We start from the raw sequence: 18,900 nt of genomic DNA, 5'->3' as shown, positions 1-18,900 counted from the left end.
AACTTTAGGACTGATCCCACACATTAGGAAAATGTTCCCACTTGAGTAGCTAAAAACTGCTAAAATTTCCTCAAATTAATTTTATATCTTTATTTTGTATGTCCAAAGGTTGATTATTTCTCATGCATTTTATTCCACTGACTCCTAAATAGGAACTGAGCTAGTAATGTTAGTATTACTACCACAGAAAAAAAGTACAGCTCTTAAGGAAGACAAGGTATAATATTTCCTTTGTTAATGCAATTCGTTTCCTTTACACTTCCTTTTTAAAGAAAAGCATAAGAAAATGAAACAAAAAAAAAAAACAAGAACAGCACTGTAGCACTGAATAAAAGCAGGAATATTTTCACACACACAGCCATACTCTGTGCCACTAAACAACAGCACGGCTCTCACTAACCCCCTGTACATGAGAACATTTAAACAGCACTACTGTTAAGCAGCAATGTCAGAATACTTCCTTAGAAGCTGAAAACTTATATAGTCAGACATTGCCTCAAATGTTTGTTACATTTTGTACTTCTATTTTAAAAACAAGCTTTCCAAACTGCCCAAGACACTATCATACTAAAAGATACAGTAATGTTTTAGCTTAATGAAAAGAGCAAATTATTTCCATTTGTATTTCTCAATACATAATTCATTTTTAGCTCAGCTAATGCATGAGTCTTTTTTCAGATCCTGCAAAAACATGAGCAAAAACAATAGCTTTTTTGTCATACCATTAATTTCTGCAAACTTCTGTATATCAGCCAGAGTTTTCAATTCTTTCCTTGGGCAAGCTGATACACACAAGGCAATAGATTTAATCTTCTGATGTACTAGATCAATGTTGCATGGATCCAAGAAGAATACATACCTATGGAAGGAAAAAAGGTAAATTACTTCTATTTCAATTAACAATTACACTGAACAAAACTTCAAACTAGGGGATTCAGTCAAGACTGAGTGATTCAGTACTCTACCCAGAAATATAGGAAATTTGATATTATTGTAACTGTGTGGATCAAAAGAATTTATGTACTCAACATATGCACAACAAATGTATTGGTATTTATGTACCTCTGGATCACAGAAAAAGGATATTTAACTCTACCTGATTCAAGTCCATTCAAATGGTGCTACACACAAAAACAGTAGTACTCCTACCATGCCTCTTCACAGATATGAGTCCAAACATTCATAACCCTTTACTCCAACCTTAAACTTGACTTAGAGAATTCCAAATTTTTTCCAAAAAGACTCAACAAACTAAATAAAGTCACTCTTATTCTGCAAAAAGAAAAGGTCCATGGCTATATTAATGAATACACATAATACCAGTAATTAAGAACAACTTTTTAGTATAGATTGATTTTTCCATGTCATGACTGAATTAATTACTTTGATATTTACTTAGAAATAAACTGTCTTCAGATATTTTAAGTAGAAGTATCTAATGCTTAAGTGCAGTATTTTAAAGATATTATACTTGCTAACTTTTCACAATGAATGTAATTTGAAAATCCAAAGCATGAAGTACATATTATAGATTCTTAACTAACATCTCCTGGCTATGTATCTTTTATGACAAACATTAACCCTACAGAATTTCCAGTGATGGTATAGTAGAGATGCTTTGAAAGTTGAACAAATCTTAAATCCCTACAATTCTGGCGATGGACTATGCATTGAAATATTCCCTTCATATTACCTAATATCATATGAAAACACCTGAAATCTGCCATATAAAATGCAATTTCTACTTTTGTAGTCCTCATGATGGGAATTCATTCTGCAGCCAGTAAAAATCCCTTTTGCTCCTAGAAAGCATTTAGGTCCTCCCTGAACACCTTCAGTCTATATGCTAATTGCTGTCTACTGTTCTATTACCCAGTGTCAGTGTACAAGAATGATTACTACGTAGTACAATCTTCCTTAGAAGTCCATCAAAACTCATGTTGTCTAAATCAACTGTAACATAGTAATAGATTACTTGCATTCTTAAAACATGGAAGTATTTTTTGTCAATATCTTGGTGAAATCCTCCATCCCTATTTCTTTTCTACTTATTACACAGTACACATCTTGGGACTTCAAATACAGACCACTGAAGTCTGAGAAACAAGTGTAAACATGAAAATTCTGTCATGCAAACACAGTAAAAGTAACTGCATGCAAGCAATAAGCCACAGTTTTCCCTTAACTTCAAGGAAAATACTCTTAAGTTGATACCAGGACATAAAATAGCTGTTTTAACTGAAGTTCCTCCTGTTGTTATCCCATACAATAAGGGTATGTGGCAGGAGAGTGTCTGCTTCTTTGGGAGTATTTGGTCAAAGGAGCTACAAAGCAGAACCTACAGAGTTAAACTTGACTGATATGGCAAGGGAGGCTAGGATGGGAACAAATCTGGTCAATCTCACTAAGTGGTAAGGACATGTGGATTATGAAAATGGTGATTTTTCAGTTGACTATCTGGCTAAGGACTTGGCCAAATTGAGAAAAGGAAAAGGAGGGAGACAATCAGACAGAAAACTTATCCACTTAATGTTAGTAAAAACAATAATCAGAAAGAAACCCTGACAATGACAGTGATTGATGGGCTATCAAGAAACTGCAGACAGGGACTTTGCGATTGATAGGGATGCAAACTCATAAGTACAAAATGTAGGAAGGGTCAGTGGGACCCTGCTAGCAGCAAAGGGAACATGCACAGGACAGGGTAGCAGACACAGGGGTGTAAAAGGGAACAGCTACATACAAGTTGATGTTGGTCAGTACATTATCTAACCTCAGCACCTGATTACTGCAGTCTATCTTGCCCTATTACTAAATCTTTCAACCTTCTCTCTGCATAATTCCAGACTCTATACAATGTGCATGAATGCTGCAAGTGTTGCAGGGATTAAGCCACAGCTACTGGGGGGACTGACATGGGTGTGAGGGCTTTGGTCCCAGCAGCAGGAATCAGACCAGGTGTTTGGGTGCCACAGCAATGTGGTTTTAGCTACCGAAGTGAGTGGGGTCTCAGTGCCAGTGGCAGGGAGGGGTCTTGGCAATGAGCTGCTGGGGTGGGAACAATGTGTGCCTACAAAAAAAGCAGCTACAGAGGTGATAGACTCGGCCTAGGTGGTCACTGCCCTTGTGGATGGGGCTGAGCATCTGTACCTTCTCCAGAATGATTTATTCAAATTATAGAAGCATAGAAAATCCTGAGTTGGAAGGGACCCACAAGGATCACTGAGTCCAGCTTCTGGTATAACTCACTAGCAAACTCCAAGCCGTATGAGATGGTGAGTAGGGAGCTCTAGGTGAGAAGTGTTGGGTGGGCAGAGGGTCTGTGGTGTTATTTGGGGGAAACTGTGGGTCTGGGGTGCTTGTGGAATGAGTGTGTGAGTGTTAGGTACTTAGCACCAAACTGCATCAGCTGCTGAGAAGGGGGAACCCATAAGGTGGGTAAGGCGCTCTGCTAGTACTTGGAGAATCTGCAAGGTATCTGAGCTTGTGAACCTGGAAAGTGCCATGTGGGTGCCTAGTGACATTCTGCTGCTGTCAGTCTTCCTTCTTTCATCACTAGGAGGAGGAGGGGACATGATTGGCCCTGCTTATGAGTACCACTGTTGAAGGAAGCACCTTGTCACTGCCAGTCTGTGTAACCAGCTATGTCAATGTCCCATATGTTACTTTCCATCCACATCCCTCAGCCTCCGATCTCAGCCAGAGACTCTGGGCTCTGGAAGCTGTAGAACTGGACTCCAATTCCTGGACAAGAGGGTCCTCTGAATTTCCCCAAGGAAACCAAATCAGGAATGTCACTATTAGCAAGATAGAACTCATCCCACCTCTACTGTGATTTCAATTCAAGTGTCAAGCTATCATTTTAATCCCCAGAATATTTTGTAAAATATATGCTACAATTCTAACTCAAACTTGAAAGTTTAGAAATACAATGCAATTACAGCATCCTATACATCCTATGTGGGCATAGCCTTAAACAGCACATGAAATTCAAACACTGCATTGTATGGTGCACAGAAAAGAGCTGCACAGAAAACTCCAGGTTATCAAATCTGCAGTCTTGGAAAACACAAGTAAGATGAGAAAGATTAGTTTTACTTCAGCAAAACAAGAACCAAAATTTGAGGAACCAACATTACAGAAGAAAAATTAATTTTTTTTGTTTATAAAGCTTACACGTAGAAGATAAGTGATTTTACTGCAGAAAATTTCATACTGTGTCACCACAGGACAGGTTTTGTTTCCCTCTAGAAGAATGTCATTACATGCTTTGTGCTGCAATTTCAGTTATTTACAATGAGCAATACACTGGTTTTCTAATAAGGAAATAACACATCAGCAATACAAAGGCAGATGTAAACAAAGTAATCATATTGTTAGAGATGCTTCAACACTGCAAATGAAAATATGTTTGCTATTTGAAAATCAATATAGTAGACTTACAACAAAGGTATGTTTATGCATCTTTATGAAGTATCAGCCCTGTAGAGAAGGACTTGGAAGTAGCGGTGCATGAAAAATTGGACACGACCTGCAACCCAGAAAGCTAACTGTATCCAGGGCTTCATAAAAAGAAGCATGACTGGCAAGGCAAGTTTTACTCTGCCCTCAGGGGGGCCCCCAGCTGCACCCAGCTCTGGGATGCCCAGAAGAAAGTACAGGAAAGACATGAACAGTGCAGAGGAGACCCATGAAAATGATGAGAGGGCTGGAGCATACGAAGATGTGCTAAGAGAGTTGGAGCTGTTCATCTGGGAACAGAGATGACTGTGGAGACAACTTTTGGCAGCTTTCCAGTACTTATAGGGGGCTTCTGTAAAAGACAAATTGACTTTTCACACAAGCAAATAGTGAAAGGACAAGGGGGAGTGGCTTTAGAGTAAAACAAGGCAGAATTAGAATGATAGAATAATTTTTGCTGAGAAAGACCCTTCACATCCTCTACTCTAACAGTAAATGCACTGCCAAGTCCACCACTAAATGACGCCCCTAAGCGCCAAATCTACACATCTTCTAAATACCTCCAGGAATGGTGACTTAACCACGTACCCAGGCTTGATAACCTTTCTGGCAAAAAAAATTTGTCATAATGTCCAATCTAAACCTCCCCTTGCACAGTGTGAGACCATTTCCTCTCATCCTGTCACTTGTTACCTGGGAGGGGAGATGATTGATTCCTCCATCCTTTCAGGTAGCTGTAGAGCAATAAGGTGAAACTGAGAGCTAGTAATCTGAGCATTAGTAACACTTAAACAAAGCTAGCATCTTAAATATTACCTAAAAATTAACAACTAGAGTGTACAGCCTGGAGCATGTTATAGGAACTGTAATGAGCATACTGCAACATGGAGTACAGAACCAAGCAAAACCCCCCAGAAAAACAGCCAAAGAGGATATGAAGATGACTACATGGAAACCACTTGGTAACACAACAGCAAACCAATGAAAAGCAAGACCACTCCAGGCCCTGTGGAGTGCTCATATTAATAATTCCCCAGGTATTTCTTTGTTCAGGCTCTCTTTTTTCAAGGCACATAGACTGAGCTACCAGATGTCATAATTGATCTGTGTCATCTAATGGAGATAAGAGTCCAGTGTCAAAAATTTCTTCATCAGTAGGGCATATACAGTTTCAGTCAATCAAATTCTCTGTGTACATGCTGCAAACCATCCTGAAAACCTGGGTTTTCCCATTACTTAAAGTTCAAGCATTTCCTGGGGTCAAATGCATGTGCTCAGGCAGAATGCCACCCTAACTATTCTTCACAGCATCATATGCACATCTCTTAGTACTTGAGTAGACAGCACAAACTGAATTCTGTCCAAATAACAACATACTGGTGATTAAAAACCAGACTGAACTAGCATTTCAGAGACTTGCATTTGGCTGCTGTGATTATCATTGATTTGCAAATAAAAGGTCATTTTTTTAACCCTTTATAGCTACCAGAACTTGTAAAGCAAGGAGCTTACTTGAAGCAAATAGGTTTAATTAGAATTCACTGCCAGTTCTGGAATATTGTCTTATGTCTGACTGTAGAAGACAGACTATTAAAGTGTGTTGTGGTTACTTTATAAAAATAAAAGGATGCCTGATCCACTCTTTGTTCACAAGACCAGGCTGTAAAATCCTCCTTCCCAATACTTCATCTCACTGGTTTCAGCATAGCTGATGTACACAGACCAAATCACATCCCTGTGAGAACTCTGCTCTTTACCCTTACCACCCAGATTTCCATATCCACACAGACCACTTCAATTTCACTTCCATGACAGTGCCTATGGGTTGCTGCCATATATAAGGAAGAAAATGTTACTTTTACAGATGATTTAGCTTTTCAGCCCTTGGACTAGGAAATGAAAATGGAATTACCCTGCAAGCAAAATGAAATGAGAGTAACTTCATGTTTCCAGAGCCCATTTGTGGAGCTTTAAAGTCTTTTCTTTCCCTACACAAACTGAAATGTACAGGCAGGAAGAAGAGTTTATTTTTACCATCTGTCTGCAAAGTGCTCCTATAAAAATAACATTAAATACTCCCATGAACTCCACCTCAGACACTGTAGGAACTCCATCTGCTAGAGACAGATGCAAAGCAGATAGCTTTTCTAATTTGCTTGGCAATTTTTCAGAAGAAACCATGAGGTGTGAGGGAAGGAAGGATCACTCACTTATATAAGAACCAATCGCTTCCAAAACTGGATACCTTGGACTATACCAGGCACTTCATGTGAACAGTTAAAGAGTTATCTGCCTTAGAGGGTTTTCTCTTAACCAAATAGAGAGGACTATAACTCATAAGTGTGTATCTATTAATTTGTTTAGTTCATGCCTCAAGCCACAACATCCTTGTTAGAAAAGCATAATTCTTTTGAACCTCATTAAGATGTCTTGACAAACAACAGGCTCTGTCAATTAGCTGTGTTTAAAACAGTCTCTCTTTTTATCTACTGCCTTTTGAGCTTGCATTTACAAGAGGAATTTACTTTGTGGTAGATGTTTTCCTACATGATGGTCTGACCTATGCCACATGTAGAAGACTATCACAATATTAACTATTACATTTCAATAAGGTGTCTGAAATTCTCTGCCTTCACATGAACTCAGATACCATTTCCTTCTAAGGGTAAACTTAAAATTATTCTCTTAAAATTTGCATTTTTTCTCAGAACACCAGAATCACAATTTTATACTGTATACGCATGGGTTTAGAAAAGGCTAAAATGTTTCTGTAAAAAATACGAAAATTTTGCTGCACAAGCTTTAAGCCTTTCAACCTTCTTGAAAGATCAGATTAGAGTAAGAAATTATTTTTCTGACAAAATATATCAGTAAAAAGTTCCAGACATTTTATTTATCTCAAATCTTTCTGAAAACCACCAATTATCTATCTACATTAAATCTTAAATGAGACACTTAGAAATCTTTAGAATAGTAACTCAAAAAAAGAAGATCTCAGGGAAGCATGCTTCCAAAACAACTTAGGAAAATTATCAATATTCTGTTAGTCTGAAAGTGTGTAGCAAAAGGCTATCATACTCAAAAATCAGTAACTTTTTAGCTCCTTGAAGTAATTGGTGGTGAAAAAAACACTTTTTTTAATGTAAGTGAATTCACTGTACTAAGCTAAACAGTTTGCTTCCTTAAGTTTCCCAAGTTGTACAGAAGGACCCTGAGCTTATCTGACTAACAAGACAGACCTCAACAGACATTCACAGGTATTCAACCTGTCAGTGAAGAATTCTCGCCACTGCTCCAGTACTACTACTGCAGTGTGATGTCTTCCTGGACAACAGATAGGAAGTACCTGAACTTTGAGTATGAGTTTTAACAGGACACTGCTTAATCAAAGCTGCGCACACCTCTCAAGTTTTGTGCATCTTCTCCACAAGTCACATATATACATTATGCCTACAGTTCAAATTTCTAAGTCTTATTCTAATGCAACAGATGTATCTCATCTCCCCTTACACGTCATGGCAGAAATCAAACATACAACATCAAAAGTAAACATTGATATCAAAGCCTGCTCCCAAATCTGAGACTACTTGTCATATTTAAAACCCTAACAAACAAGACTTTTCATCAGCCTGGTACAACACCCTACATGAAATGGATACCGAGAAAAAGTAATTTCTCAATGTCTTAGCTGTATTCATACTGCATATCTGCCAACATACAGTCTAATGTTGCTAGTTGTTACAAAAGATTGCTGTCCTCTAAGTGAGAAAAGTGTCAAAGGACAAGTAGAAATGAGTCATATCATAACATATCACTTTTCCCACCTTATTTAAAATCACTTTCAAAGAAAGAAACAGTTTTTGCATTCTCTAAACCAGGAAAGGCAAAACCTATCACATACTTACTTCTTGTGTGTGAGGTCCAGACCACTGTTGACTATTCCCTCCACCTTGACATTTTTCTGTCCACAAATATTTCCATAACTGTCATATCCCGAAAGCAGTCTTGCAGCTGCTCCTGTAGCTATTGAAAAGCCACAGATAAAACCCTGGAAGAATACAAAAACCCCACAGTTTAGCAATACTCTGTTTGAAAGATGGGAAAAGTCAGTTTTATTCATTTATTTCCAAGCAGAGGAATTTCTAAAAATTTCTTTGAATTTCTAAAAATTCTTTCAGACTGGAAAGGGAAAGACAAGGACTATCAGAGAGAACTTTTGTGCAATAATAAAACTGAATGCAAGTTAAAAGGCGATTCAGACATCTCATACTGGATATTATACCAGCAGAGTTAAGACTCCTGTATGTTGTTTATTTGAAAGTCATACTGTCAGCAAGGGGCATGAAGCAGAAGGGAGAAGTCAGCAAGTGTGCAAGGGCTGGCAGTGAAGGAGAGCTACAAGCAGAGATGGAGTTGTGACAGATTGCTAAGCATCTTGGACAATTCCACACAATCCAGATTTTCTTGCTTTCCAGATTTTTTTTCTTTCCTTTAAATTAAGTACTTTCAAAGATGAGCTAAAATGATGAGGCCTATCTAACACAAGTTTCTTTTAGGGAAATCCTCTTAAAGCAAGTGACCAGGTCAAGGCCATGATGGGTCCAGACACTGGTTTTAAATGCAGGAAAGAAACAGATGCAAAGCAAGATTGTTCAGACCACCCAAGTAGTGTGGAAAATATCCTATGTAGGCAGGTCTTGCTGTGAACTTTCAGAGATATTTCACAAGCAAAACCAAGGCAATGATTGTGCAAACAAGAGACTAGCCCAAAAGCTTCATTAGCAAACCACTGATAGGGAGAAATGAACCATCAGCTCACTCCACTACCACCAATGAACTGATTTTATGTGTGAGACAGGCTAAGATTTGAGAAGTGGATAAACAGCTGAGATAAGAGCATAGAGCAACAGATGGCAGTGGCAGGATCAGATGAAATTATGACAACAGGTAATGACGTTGGCATGGAACAGTGAAAATGTGGGTGGTTCACCCTGCAAGTGAAGTCTTCTAGAATGGTAACTATGTGAACCAGTCGGATGATTGCTCTGTATACTACATTACTTAGAAAGGAAAATTTGGGACACTCGTGCACAGAAAACTAATTTATAGTTGGAGGAACAGTTCACATTCAGTTCCCCCAATAATCAGGGAACGTGAAAAAAAACAGAAAAAAAAACCAATTGCAAAAGAGAGCTACATGTTTCAGGAAGCGCTGTGCTTTTTGCAATATTAAGATATTCACATTACACTGACAACATAATTGATGTGATTTTAAATAATCATTGTAATTTTTACATTTGAAGCCCAACCATTAAAAAACACCCTGGGGAAAGTAGAAGAAATTTTTCAGTGGAATTATTCCTAACACCAGAGACCAGGGGAGAGCAGAGAAGAAAGCTGAGAGTACTTTAAGTCCCAAACCCCCCTAACGACACCTGCTTGCAACACAGTAGTACAAGATAGCAATGGATATTCTCTATTTAAGAAGAGTAGCAAACATAGGTCCTTGAAACAAAACAAGATGGAAAGAAGTGTACTTCTACATTAATCTGCAGGTTTTGGAGGTTTAGTCTTTTAATAAAAAGTGTAGAGTTTTGTGAGACTGACTTGAAAAAGTAGATGGCTTCATCACAGAGTACAGAACTGTTAAAACTTTGAAAGAAAGATCTTATCATTAGTAATATGGTTTTTGACAATAGCTGCTTCTACTAAGTATACAATATAAATAAATAAATAAACAAATAAACAAAATCTCAGCTCACTCTTTGACAGTCAGAATTTTTGTTTCTCACAAAAAAGTTCACCGTGATTCACAGAGTTGCTTACCAGACACCTAGCTATCATTTCTGGGAGATGCATAAGGAACATGAGTCAAGTGATAATTCATCTTGCTGAAAAATTACTTACCACTGAGACTGCAGTTTCAGGGGAAAAGAAGCTGGAGTAAGAATTGGCACCAACAATAAATTATGGATCCCTACCAAAGGCCTTTGATAGGTACATGCTACCCATTTCTGTTCTACAGTTGATGGTTCCCATGCAAACATATCCTGAATCCTTGCCAGTCATTAAGTTATGACAGGTTTTAAAATTCCTTTCTTATGAACGCAAACTCTTTAGCCATATAACATTTACAAAATCCTCTGAGTTTTACTCACCATTCCTATGCAGAAGAGGATGAATAAGAGCAGCCATGGTACATCTGTGCAGCTGTGGTCTTCCAAAGGCTTCCACTCTCGCTTGGAACTCTTGTGTGAGAAGAGAGAGATGAAGTTAACAACATTTTGTCTGCTCATAATAGAAAAAGGCAGAAAATTATTCTACAGGTAATTTACCTACAGTAGGAGCCATCTTTAAATGCCAAGATAGTTGAAGAAGCTTGAAAGAAGTAATTGAAAGACTTGAAGAGTAAAGCTCTTGTAAGATTCCAAAAGAAGTGCCTCCTCAGGAGCTAGATCACCAAATAATTATTTACCCAGAAAATAGTTAATTTATCCAGAAATTTACAAATATTTATCCACAAAACAGGTTATTTTCATCTATCTTTTTATTAACAGAAAACAGAAATCAATGGCATGAAATGGAAAATATCTCCTATTGCAGTCTTCCACAGCTACCTTTCAGTAATCTGATTTCCAGGAAGGATTAAACTTTTTCAAATACTATTGGCAGGCTGAACAAGAACTATGCATGTAGAAAGGAGGCAATAAATTGCTGTTTAAGGAACAGTTTTCTACCTGCCATAAGGCAGCTGAGCTTAACACTTCACTGAAGAAATCCTTCATCTGTATTGCTATGGTGCCAGAAAGAAAATTTGTATAATTAAAGGTTGGAAGAGTCAATTATGGAAGTAGTTGTAAGCAATTCACATAGTTTGCTGCTCATGAGGTAAAAATTCTCAAGTATATATACATTGCAAAGATAATTAAGAGTCTTATAAACAGTCATTTAGGCAAAAAGGTTTCAGGAAAAGAATAAGCACTAGCTGGAATACAAAACTAACCAGCAAATCAGAATTTGTTATAACAAAAATACTGATTACATCTACTTTTAAAAATAGTAACACAGTTACACAGACAAGCTTTCTCAACAGGCTCCCAAACACTGAATCTTCAGATATATTGACTGAGACCCAAGAACTGCAGACTGTTTTAATCCTTGAGGAAGAAAAGGAGATTGATATAAAGAGACTACATACACAACTGTCCTCTGCAGAGACAGAGCAAATGTCATTAACTGTTGAAATTATGAATTTACTTTTTTCTCTTAAGACTCTGAAGCATGGAGGCCTGTGAGCTGACTGGGGAGAATGCAACAGCAATTTCCTGGAGAGATGCACCTTAGGCTCTGGGCACTCTTCACAGCTCAGGGTGAGGAAAGAAGTTTCCCCATGGTGCTCTGCAGCACTATGTTAATTTGTCCCAGTCATGTCCTCCCCATTGGCCCATTGGCCTTCCCTACCCCTCTTACCCTTTTATGTTCATGTACTCGTTAGTTCTCCCTTCCCTGACTTCCCTTTGGTTTATGCCTCTGCCTATCCACCCTGGCATTTCCTATTGGTCCCTTCCCTGGTGTACCACTCCTGAGCCCTCAGTTCATTGGATCCCACCTTGGGATCCCTGATGCTCTCCTCTGCCCGCTCTTTCCCTGTGTTATATCCTAGACCCTCCTTTGTTCCCTGTCTTTGGCCCCTGGCTGGCTTCAGCATGGCCTGAATAAAGCACATTGGAAGTCCATGCCTGGACCCTCCCGTGTCCTCACTGTTGAGTTGCTCTGTGTGTGTGTCTGTGTGTCTGTCTGTGCTGGGGCTCCTGTGGCTCCTACCCGCTGGCACAAGACACTCTCAGGGAAGGTTGCAACCACCACCACCACAGACCACAACACTGAATAATCTTCAAGATTTTGCCGACAAGGTAGCAAATGTCAGTACTGAATTAAAACAAAATGGCTGAATGAAATGTCAATAACTTTTACCTCCAGTGTGTATTCTGCATATTTTTAATTTAAAAAAAGAAAAGTAATAGCATGTAACTTACATGATATTAGCAAGGTGATTTTTTTGCTGTTCATGACTTTGGCTTTTTTGAATTCACAAGCACAAAGCAGCCTTTTCATATACTACCACTAGAAACCCAAAATCTGGGTAAACAAATTAAATCCTGCATGCATCATACTTCAAAAAAATGGAGTTTTCTAAGTAGTCCAACTTTACTTTAGGGAATTCCAAGCTCATTTTGCAATCTTTTATTAAGGAAGTTACACTTACAGATGTGATGAATATAATTTTACAGATGTGATAAATACTATTTTCATTCAAACTGCAAATTCACTGTAGGTCCTGAACAGTAAAACTTCTTTAGATTCTAGTTAATAACCAGACACTAGAGGTGCTAAAAGGTCACATTGTGCACTCTACAAACCACATTCAGCAAAACTAAATCTTCTGATCCTGGGAGTTCACACTTCTAACTAACACAGTCTTGGAACTTAACATTTACAACAAGATTGTGACATTTATATGTTGTTATAATTAGCATAATCATAATTGCATAAGTATGCAAGGCTTCATGCTTCCTGTTCGCAATTTCACTCCAAGAACTCTAGATTCTTTAGAAATTTATTTACAAACAGCAGAAGTAAATTTCAGCTACAGCTGCTGTCTTAAGAGCAAATTCCCCTTGGCAAAAAAGGGAGCAGCAAAATGCACTGCAGAGTGTGCTTTGATTTGTTTTGTTGGTTCAGGTTTTTTTTATCCTCTCTTACCATCTGCATACAAAATCTTTTAATAGGATTTTTAAAAGCCTCTAGAATAGCTCTGGCAAGGATTTCGGTTGTCTGACTAGTCACAGTTACCATAAGTAATCCATTTTACTTACTAAGTGGACTGCAATTTATATGTCAAAAAGAAACTTGAAATGTCATAACGTACAACATAGTCAGAAAGTTATACAGATAAATGAATTCTCTGCCTATGGTTCTTACTCTGCTGAAAAAAAACAAAAACAACTTAAAAAAGAAAGCATTAACAAAACAAAATTTAAAAAAAATCCAAAAAAACCAAACAAAAAAAATCACCCAAAAAAAAAAACCACCAAAAAAAAATTTTAAAAAGGAAGGTATTCTAAACAAAAAGTGTCCTAGGAGGAAACTCAACAGGTACTAGATACTCACTAGCTAAAAATTTAACTACCTAGTGTGGTAACAAGGTATGAAATTTTCTATGTTTAAAGCAACACCTCATTTCTGTAGCCCATGTAATCTTTCTTGTCCTCAGATGTCACTAAAACCCAAGCTAGCTACCATTATCTGTGTACTATTTTCCTCCCAGTTGCTTTCTTGTATTCTGGATTCCCAATGAATCCTGTTTCATAGCTTCACAGTCCTTTATCCTTATCTTTGATGTTGGTGTCTGCGTCTCTCCAGTGACTGCTCCCTGTCTACTCTACACCCTTAGGCATTTACTCAGACAGATTTTCACGCTTTGGCAACACAAATTGTTAATCTATGGTCAATATAAGGTCTAACAAATGTTGTTTGTTATGCAACACGTAAACTATGCTTTGTATCCATTGTGACTGAAACGCCATAACATTTTAGTAGACATGCTCTGCCTGAAATCCTAAATCAGCACTTATACTCTTAGCTTTTCTTCCAGATTAGGAGCCTGCAATTTTTGCTTATGCAAGGAAGCTAGAGAAAGAAAAATTGGAAATTCTTTGATTCATTTCAAGATTTCCCTTAAAACAGAGCTTTCATAATTTACACTATGCTCTCTAAGGATATTCTCGCCATTAACAAAGCATGTAGTGTCATGAAAGCACAGAGAATCTGGAGCGTTATCAGTCACAAGTGGAAGGTTGGCATATCAGTCTTTCTGTCCAAGACAAGCTTCCAGGATGGGAACATTTCCTGCTCATAACAGCTTTTCTGTGCTGATTTTATCAATTCTTTACTCAAGAACACAAATAATTGTGTTCAGCAGTTTACATCTGTCCATTTTGCACAAGACTTAGCAAACTCAAAACCAAATCAAAACCCTCAGGTGCCACAATCTTACAATCATGTTTTAGTACTACATAGCTATAAAATTGGATGTCTACAATTAAGACTTCTCTTGCAGAAGAGGAAGTGGGAAGAATGTCAGGACATTAACTACTGGTTTTTCCTAGCTGAATTCAGAGCTACACATTCTCAGGACTAAAAGTACTTGCATGCAAATACAAAATAAAAGAGGCTATTTTCTTGGAATTCATTGCATCCAATCACTCCAAAACAAAATCAGAAACCCCTCTTCCAGATTTCTTTCTTGCCTCCACTTACAAAATATACCTTTCCAGCACCAAAGAGTAGGTCTCCTCTGCACACTGCAATATACTTCTGTACAGGAATTGCCAGAACCAGCATAGTCAAAACCACTTTCACTGTTAACTGTAATAGCAGTACTGGATGCTGTCATACAAGCACTCATATTCCAGAACCAGAGTGAAACCCACATAAGAGCATAAAAAGATGAAAAAACACTGCATTTTAACAGGAGACTACAGATGCAGGGAGCTACAGAGAATTTATTTTGAACACAACATATCTCATGCAATGTAAAATTTGGGAGTGATGAGACTAAAGCAAGAGGCCTATTAGAGAACATCTGCAGCACTACATATAGAGATAATCAAGCTGTGGGTAAGTAGCAAAGATGTGAATAAGATAACGATAAAGATGGAATCTGCTAACAACTGATGATGCTGCAACATCATGATGGTACAGGAAGCAGAAAGAAAAAGTCTTGTGGTGGTCAGATGACACACTTCAAGAAGAAGAAAATTCAGGTGCTAGTAAGGCAGGTGGGCTGAATTAAGGACAACCTAGTGAATAACTGACGTGAGTTACAACCAGTGGATGAAAAGGAGTTGCAGGTCAGACCCTAGGCTCCACTTTAGCTAGTGAGTATAAGTTAGCAGCTTGAGAGTACAGGGCTATTCCAACTTGTATATGAACACAAAAGTTGTAAGAATAAAGTCACAACTTCATTTAGATAGTTATACTGATTATCTTTTGTAAGATAATTTCTTACAAAACCCTATCCCAGGAACCATATTAATCTAACTACATCTCCTTTAAATTCTCTGTTGTTTCATCACCGTGACGTAACATCCTGACTCAGAATACATACAATGGTAATTCAATACAGAAGTGTAAATAGACATAACTGCTTCTTGTTTATTTAAATTAGAGTTCAGAAATTATTGTGTAGCTAACTGTCTTCATAGAAGACAAACTGCCACAGTGTGCACACAGCATTAATAAATGGCGTTTAGAGGCAAAAAAGGATTCTCATCCCAATTGGCATCTTTTGTGGAAACTGCCAAAGTCCTGCAATATGCACCTTTCCTAGAAGGCAGACTGGTTCTGATAAAGTACCAGTGATTCAACTGATCAAATAATTAGCATTTGGTTTGTTCCAGCAGCATTGTGAGTATAGAATACATACATTTTTACACCTATGATGCAAGTTCAACTCTTCAAAACTGGAGGGTCTGTTTGCAATACTGGTGCATACCACCAAATGGCATTTAAGGACGTGGCTCCTTGGGAAATGGACAAACCAGATTAAAAAGGTGATGACCAAGAAGTCATGCAGTTCAGAAGCTGTCCTGCAAGCCAAGTTTAACCCTGCACCTTCAAATGCTTTTGAAACACACCCACACAGAAGAAAAAGAGAGTTCTTGAAACATTTATCAGTGTTTCCTAACAGCCATTTAAGGATATGGTATTTTACCCATTTTACATCTTTACAAGCTAAAGAACAGTACTAATCTAATCACATGTTGACCTTTACTGTGAAGCATTCCGCCTTAAAGTAAGATGAGCCATAATTTACTAGTTTACCAAACTGTTTCCAATGCAAAAGGTCTAATAGATATGGCATTTTTCTGTCCAAGACATGGTAGACTTTTCTACACTATGCAACTGTTTAAAAGAAGAATTAGCAGCAGCTGCATATTATGCTAATAAAACTTCTTCCACTTCTGAACAGACCTCAATCCTAGAGCCTAAAGAGAAAGAAACCACAAGTCCTGACCCCAAGCATACACTCAAATCCACACAAAGTACACTTCCAAGAACAAAAATAAAAATTAAACTACTTCTCTCTATAAAACTTTCATGTGGCGAGTCTACTATTTAAGTGTGCAGAACAAAGTCTTGAAGAATGAAGCCTATTTTCAGTTCATGACATTACCAACCATGTTATATTCTTGTAGAAGACTCTTAGCTTACTCCACCAGGAAGTCTAAGAACACTCTACACAGCTGACTTAGTTAAAATGTCCACCATTCCCTACAGACTTCCTGTAGCTGACCAATAAGGTGTTCAGACACAGCACTAAACAGCAGCTTAGAGCATTCTATCATGAGTTCAGACGATCTCTCAGGTTCACAATAAAACTTGTTTATTGTACAGCATATTATTGGTAGACCTCCACTACTACTAGAACAGGAATACACACCAGCAAGCGCAAACTGTTACTCTACTAAACTATACCAGTTCCCTGGAAAATGAACTACATTGTATCAATTAGAGTACCTGCATAAACACACATAAATAATTATTAGCATAGAGTGGGCCTGGATCTACCTCTGGGGAAGAGGACTACTACTCCAACCACAAAGAGCTTGCTAATGGTTGCATTCTCATGGGAGGCAGAATCTTGAGTTGCCAGAGACTTCGACAACTGAAGCAATGTCTCCTACTTAAAGGACAAAAGAGCTTGTCACTGTAACACTACTGCAGCATGTCCCAGTCATCTCTAGAAAGAAGCCAAATCACCCTGGGGTAATTCCAAAAGGGACTCCATAATAGGACATGCAACTCTCAGTGAAGTCCAACATTCCATTTTGGGGAATTTCTGCTTCAATCTCACTACAAACTGTTGCAGTGTGTGTTTCTGATTGTAATGCAGTTCTAGCAGTCAGTTTTATAATCCTTCCTATTTTGTACTGTTATAGCATATTTTATTACTAATGGATTGTTCCTTTCCCCCTTGTATTTTGGTTTTTGCCCTAGTTGTCCATCTCCCCTAAGACCTGCCCTTTTGTACCCTGATCCTCCTCCCACTGAATGTCAATCCCTCCCCAAGCTTGCCCCTTTCTCTAGAAACTTCCCTATCAATTTTACATCATTCGAAACCCCACTGTTTTTTTTTAAGTTCTCCTCCCCTGTAGTCCCCTATTGGTTTAAACATTGTGTTCCCCACCTTATGTTCCACCCCTAGTTTCTCCCGGTTGGTTAAAGATTGTATCCTCCCCTGGGACCTCCCCTCACTTATAAATTGATGTATGCCTTTGAGTCAGTGTCTTTCTGTCCCAGACCCTGCAGGGAATAATCTCCTTTGGAAAACACACAGAGGACCTCTCCCCTTTCCTTGTCCCTGCCCTTGGTGCAGTCCTATCCCCAGCGCAGTCCACCTGTGCGCTAGAGCAGCTGTGACCTACAGCTGCACCTCAGATTCGACAGCTTTCTGGGGGCAGCCCCCTTTCGCTGTTGGTGTCGGGAGCTGGTCAGGCTGAAGAAATCCAGCACCACAGCAACAAACCAGTGTATTTTTCAATTTACTGCAAAGCAGATACTAGTCACACTTTGGACCTAGAGCCATATTTTATTGTATTGTAATTTTATTGTATTTTACATCTAGGCACACACATTCTTATTTTCCTAACAACTTCACAATTCACCATCTGTTCTCCAATGCCCTGTCCACTGAAAAGATGCACCTGCCCATTTTAAGTATGAACACAAAAATAATACTAGGATAAGTTTTCTGATGGTGTACTACTGCTTTATCCACCAAAAGGTAATGAATTTATCCTTTGTTTCTTATGAGATACTAAGAATACCATTAATTCTGTATGTCTTCTATATCTTCTATTTTGCTAATAGCACCAATAGTATTTATAAGTTTTTAACATAAGGTAAACAAAATTGAGAGCACATAAAGTGTCACTTACAGTATTACTAAAGGTGTAATATAAGGATGTTTACCCTGAAAACTCATACATGGGGACTTCAATCTTGAATGTACGCATATGTTGTGTTGTAGATCATCTTCCATTCATCTTTAGTCAATTCATACTAAACATTGCTTCAAAATTCCTTGATTACATACCTCCACCTCAATCAACAACTTAAATATTTATCTTGAAACATAACACAGCTGATTAAACAAAGCTGACATGATCAGCACACCTGCTGCAGTTTTGAAGTTTAGAGATCAGGCCGTCTGCAGACAAAAGCCTTGTTTTTAAGCCTCAGAAGTATTTAGCTGTGGCTTCTTCATTATACATTAAGTATACATTTCAAATAAGCAATAAATAAGGATATTTTACAAATATCACAGTAATATTTTTCAGGGGCTTAAAATATCCATTTAGTACTTCCACAGTT

The 18,900-nt window shown here is 38.1% G+C and overlaps 1 protein-coding gene across 2 annotated transcripts in view; it reads right to left on the bottom strand.

Annotated features, from left to right (window-relative positions):
- Positions 1-18,900, bottom strand: part of SLC44A1 (solute carrier family 44 member 1) — a 72,081-nt gene that overhangs the window by 43,842 nt on the left and 9,339 nt on the right. For both annotated transcript variants that reach the window (XM_071424721.1, XM_071424722.1), the window contains exons 2-4: positions 10,620-10,709; positions 8,367-8,509; positions 723-859 (exon numbers count right to left, since the gene is read on the bottom strand). In XM_071424721.1, the coding sequence (XP_071280822.1) occupies positions 723-859; positions 8,367-8,509; positions 10,620-10,709 (370 nt within the window). The remainder of the gene's footprint in view (positions 1-722; positions 860-8,366; positions 8,510-10,619; positions 10,710-18,900) is intronic.

The sequence above is a fragment of the Agelaius tricolor genome, unplaced genomic scaffold (assembly GCF_023055355.1).
Source record: "Agelaius tricolor isolate 1412-34295 unplaced genomic scaffold, bAgeTri1.0.p SCAF_4, whole genome shotgun sequence".
Classification (NCBI taxonomy): domain Eukaryota; kingdom Metazoa; phylum Chordata; class Aves; order Passeriformes; family Icteridae; genus Agelaius; species Agelaius tricolor.
The sequence above is the reverse complement of the archived record's forward strand: the minus strand, read 5'-3'. Positions and strand labels throughout refer to the sequence as shown.